General features: G+C 50.9%; 1 protein-coding gene across 2 annotated transcripts in view; it reads right to left on the bottom strand.

Annotated features, from left to right (window-relative positions):
* NPC1 (NPC intracellular cholesterol transporter 1) overlaps positions 1-5,251 on the bottom strand; it is a 43,771-nt gene that overhangs the window by 806 nt on the left and 37,714 nt on the right. For both annotated transcript variants that reach the window (XM_015103629.3, XM_042239568.1), the window contains exons 21-24: positions 3,864-4,064; positions 2,353-2,584; positions 1,514-1,627; positions 561-723 (exon numbers count right to left, since the gene is read on the bottom strand). In XM_015103629.3, the coding sequence (XP_014959115.3) occupies positions 561-723; positions 1,514-1,627; positions 2,353-2,584; positions 3,864-4,064 (710 nt within the window). The remainder of the gene's footprint in view (positions 1-560; positions 724-1,513; positions 1,628-2,352; positions 2,585-3,863; positions 4,065-5,251) is intronic.

Genomic DNA, 5,251 nt, shown 5'->3' with positions numbered 1-5,251 from the left:
CTGTGAGGGATAAAATAACTTATGAATCATCTCTTGAGAAAAGAAGATGGTTTCAGAACTTCCTGTCCCCCAGAGATTTAAGGGGGGGAAAAACCCTCATTTTCTCAATCACGAAGCTATAAATCAAGCAAATTAGTACTATTCTGTCAACCATGGGTCATTTATAGAAGCTGAGGTTGCCACAGAGGTAAAACACGCTCCTAAGGAGAACTCCAAATTAGAGACAAACCGCAGAGCAGCGTATTCTTTAAAGTGAATGGAAATGAAGGCTGCTGCGGGCACCACGGGCTGTGGCCAAACTCAGGTCCTTCTCAGCGGGGAGGAGCCCTGGGCCTCTGACATGCAAGCTCACTCCCAGTGCTGACCACGTCAGGCCCCGGCTTTCTAATGAAGTGGTTTAGCCATGAAGCCTCAGGATCAGAGTTTTTCTCTTAGAATAAATATTTATCAAATGACCACTGGTATAAGTACGTTCAAATACTTCAAAAGAAAGCTTCAAGGTACCCACCCTTCTATCAGGCTTCCTTCATCCCACTAGGTTAAAAACAAAAAGCTCTTACCTATGTAACTGAGTAAGACAGGGAGGAATATTAGTCCATGAGTGGCTCCCAGTAAGACCATAGCTAAATACATCCTGAAGTAAAATATCTGGAAAATTTGAGATTTGGCAAAGGCCAACACGATAATGCCTCCAAATTTCGTTAGTGTGATTCCACTGAATACCTAAGAGAAGAGAGATAGGCTCAGAAACCACTTGTATCAACCGACCATAATTGAACACTTCCTCTTAAAGGGATTTCTTAAACACCAAGGTCCAAAGTAATGGGGGACTGAACCCCAGCTTTCAAAGTTACTGATAAGCAGCATTTGGCTCTGCCTAAATTGTTCAAATGCTGCTTGTGAATCTGAAAAAAAAAAGGTGCAATAAGGATAAAAGCTGTGTATTTTGCATATACCCCATAGCAAGGCTATCAGCACCATTTTTCCAAGAGCATTAGTTTTAAATTAAGGTAGGTACATTATGTTTCTAGGCAATGCCATTGCACACTTCTCATTGTTCATCTGTAACAGTATTTTCTATGGTGGGAAAGGAACTGGTTCACAGTCCAGCCCCGTATCCTGGTTCAGCCTGAGAACCTGACCCACAAACCACACTGGGCTCTAAGTGCGGCAGCTCGCCTGCTTTCCAACACGCATGGCTGGGCCTGGGCTTTCAATGGCTCTCACATCAAACATGTTTTCCTGCTTCAGCCAGACTGTGCAAAGGAGTCACCAAAGGGAACAGTCCTAAAGAATTCCAGGCTACAGCTCTATGCGAGATACAGCTCTATTCAAGTTTCCTGAACTGCCTGAAAACTCGTAATCCTGAGGTACTGCCGCAAAGTCAGAGATAACAAATTCTGTTTTCAGAATTTTGAATGGTGAAGTTCCTTCTCCTGAGAAGCTCTCAGTTGCCCGACTGGGCCCTTCACGGTGAAGTCGCTGCCCGGGTGGCCCGCTCGGCGGTACTTACAGAGCTGCCCATGTGGGAGAGCGCCTCCTCTGCCCGCTCCACGCGGCTGCCCTTCGTGCTCACCGTGAACGCCCTCGTGATGTGGCTACAGAACTCCACGGAGATGCCGCAGCTCTGAAATAAAGTGTTCCCATGAGGGCTGCTCTGCTCCGGTTAAAGCTGGTAAAGGCAGCTACCCCTTCCCAGGATCTGTGGTTACCAAGGCACCCTGGGGGGGTAATCAAGGAGCACCAAGCAGAGCCCCTTCTACTTGTAAGACAAAGCCCCCGTAGCACCCACATCAGCTGTCCCGGGAAGCCCGTGGAATCTCCAGATTCCTCCAGCAGATTGGCCTTCTCTGGGTGAAGCGGCTGAAACCTCTCAAGGTCCTCGCAGCCCCGACCCAGGCAGCTCGCTGTCATCTCTTTAGCAGGGGCTCCTCACTGCCACTCCCCCTGAAGCATGTTCTTCTATCTGAAGGGCACATGCACTGGGTCTAGCTTCTGTTCATACTTCTGTTCATACTCAAATACGCATATATTTAACACTTAAAAAGCAACTGGCAACTACATGAGAGGCAAAAAGTCCTGGTCAGAAAATTCCATCCAGCAGGGCCAATTTTTCCAAGTGGAAATGGAATATCTTGCTGTCATCAGGCTACATACTTCGACAACTCACCCTTCAGAATAATACAGGCAGAATACTTCAGCCAGACCGTGAGGTCACACTGTCATCGTTACGTGACCATGTCCAACTGCCCATGTGCACCAAAAGCAAGAGCTGACCTTGACCTTTCACCCCAAGAAACAAGGCACATCGGTGGCACAGGAGTGAGGGCAGAGCGCTCCCCCAGGACTCACCATGACCAGGTTGACCAGAGAAACCGCGTTCAGGCTGATGCCCCACAGCCACATGACGCCAAACATGTTGACGAGGATCATGGCGATGGTGGCGCACATGACGCCCGCGGCCCACAGCTCACAGCCCAGGAGGCCCACAGCCACCAGGAAGATGGCGCCCAGGGACACGCCGAGGTTGAAGACGGTGTCGTCAATCATGGTCAGGTACTGCTCATAGAAGACGTAGAACACGCTGGGAGGGGGAGAGGGGTCTGTTACTGCTCGTTCTCTCTCCGGGAAGCCTTACCCCTCATCCTGCCGCCACTGCGAAACGAAGCTACCCTGAGAGGCAGGCCTCACAGGAAACCTCCCTGGTTTTGTAAGACTCGCCTTTGGCAGTTCAGCTGGACCTCTGACCACGGACGCCCAAAGCAGGGCCTCGCAGACGTGTATCTTATATCAAGGTTTTGCTCACGTGCCCAATCCATTCTGCTTTGTGCTGTGAGTGTTCAGTCACGTCTCTTTGTGACCCCCTGGATTGGAGGCCACCAGGCTCCTCTGTCCATGGGATTTTCTTGGCAATACTGGAGTGGGCTGCCATGCCCTCTTCCAGAGAACCTTCTGACCCAGGGATCGAACCTGTGTCTCCTGCATCTTCTGTGCTGCAGGAGGCTTCTGTGCCTGCAGAGCCGTCAGGAAAGCCCCTGCTCTGCTTTGCAGGCATCATCTATAAAGAGTGTTTCATGGTACTTTGGGAAAATAAGCTTTGGTCTATCTGGAGGATTACCCCCAGTCAAACAGGGTCTGTATAGGACCTGAGGAGATAATGCCATTTTGGCAAAGTTAACCAGCTCCTCCTAGAGGTCAGGACACCTACTCTGAGAGCTCCTTCCACAGGACAACAAGCTGGCCCTCTGTCAGGAAAAGGTCAAGATTTCCTGAACTGAGACCCCGGGGGTTCGTGGGGAAATCACTTGTTTCTCCTACTTTTCTATATTGTCGAAATTCAGTATTTTGTAAAATATTTTCTTAACTTTTTTTGGCCACACCACTCTGGCATGTGGAATCTTAGTTCCCTGACCTGGAATCAAACACACACCCCCTGTAATGGAATTGTGAAGTCTTAACCACTGGAGTGCCAAAGAAGTCCCAATATTTTCTTTATAATGAAAAAAAATTAATAAACGAAAGCAAGAAACCTCCACAAAGGTGCCATCTTCAGTAATCTGCATCAGGAGCCCTGCCTTGCTGGGCCCTCTCTGTAGGGCCACCTCCCAGGCGCCCCCACCCCCGGCGCCCGCTGCTGTTCTGCAGGGTGAGCTCCACCTTGAGACTTTGGCAGGTGCTGCACAATCTGGCTCTCCTTGCCCAGACGCCATATCCAGCGATAGGTTTCCCCCAAGCTCAGGATGGAGCCAGGGTCAGAAGGAAAGCCCACTGTCAGCACCATACTCCCCCACCCCCCGCCAACCTCAGCAACGAAGCCCCGGCGTGTGGGGCCGCTCCCCAGGACACCCTCGTGTACACTTTACCTGTATGGGAACACCCGGTGATCACCCCCTTGCTGGTTCATGGTCCTGGTGATGTTGTTGGCGATGAGGCGGGCCTTCTCCATGGCATCGATGAAGTCAGCCGAGGTCTGCAGCACCGTGTGGTAGGTCATGAAATATGTGGCTCCCACGCTCGTGCCGTTGTCCAGGATGTTGACGGCCGAGCTGTAGGCAGCATGTCCCCTGCAACAAGACAGCGGTGTCAGAGGCCACACCTCATGCCACATCTGCAGGATCTGGGCATCCAAAGCTTAGTGGGGTCACCTGACCCTGAGCTCAGGGGTCAGATCAGCTGTCAATTTCAGGGACAGGGAAGCCCTTGGAAAGGAAAGAGGAAGGTCTAGCTTATGCTTTCCCACACTTTGCTGCTTTGGTTTCTTTGCACGCAGCTGCTCGTTTCTGTAGCTGGCTCTACTCTGCCATCCAATGTATTTTTTTACAGAGTGTGTGCCCAGCCATGCTGTGTAACAGGAGGCAGGAAGGGACGGGGGCCCTGGAGTCAGGTGGCCCTGAGAGCACCCTCAGTCCTGGAACCCTGGGGTAAAATGACTAAATTCCGGCAGCAGTGTCATCTGCAAATGGGTGCACCACCATCTCCTCACAGGGCTGTAAATAAATGAAGTAGTGTCAGTGAGGTGCCAGGCACGGTTCGGGCTCAACGGTAGCTCCCTGTGAGTGTCGGCTTCTGCCTTCCAAAGAGCTGCCTTCTCTCTGACTTGTCTATGTAGGCTGAGCGTTCAGTCTGCAGGGAGATCAAGATGCAAGGTTCATTCCTACTTTGTTGTGGGGGACAGTTATCCCCCAGTACCTAGCCTAGGTCCCAAAACGCAGACATGACACATGACTGATGGAACTTGGGTCATATTATGTAATCTTAACGAAAACCAGGGATGTCCAGCATTTACCATTATAATGTAAATATAACCCTCACCTTCTAGCTGAATCCCCCCAACTCCAGACCTCAGTTGTCTCTGCTATTTCTGGGCCAGAGACCTTATTTCCATGGGAACTGGCTGCCTGGCTGGATGGGGAAGTGGGGCAGCCCAAGAGCTCATGTACAGACAAGCTGGCAAGAAGCACAGAGGGGAAAGGAAAACCTAGACCTTTTACCCCAGGCAACATCACCAGGACAGATCTGTGGTCTCATAATTCCCACACACAACTGGACAGCCCCTTTCACGTCCTGAAATGCCCACATCCCTCTTCGCACTCCATCCTGCTGGAAGCCTGCACAGGACTCCAAGTCCTCTGTGCCACCACGAGGGCCAGGACACAGAGGGGAGCCTGGGACCAAATGCTCAGACCAGTCAGAATCAGCTGAGAATGAGAAAGGAGGAATTTTCTTCAAAGGTGGTTTGGTTTCTCTGCTT

Source organism: Ovis aries, chromosome 23 (genome assembly GCF_016772045.2).
Source record: "Ovis aries strain OAR_USU_Benz2616 breed Rambouillet chromosome 23, ARS-UI_Ramb_v3.0, whole genome shotgun sequence".
In the NCBI taxonomy this organism is placed as follows: domain Eukaryota; kingdom Metazoa; phylum Chordata; class Mammalia; order Artiodactyla; family Bovidae; genus Ovis; species Ovis aries.
This window is presented reverse-complemented; position numbering and strand designations above follow the sequence as displayed.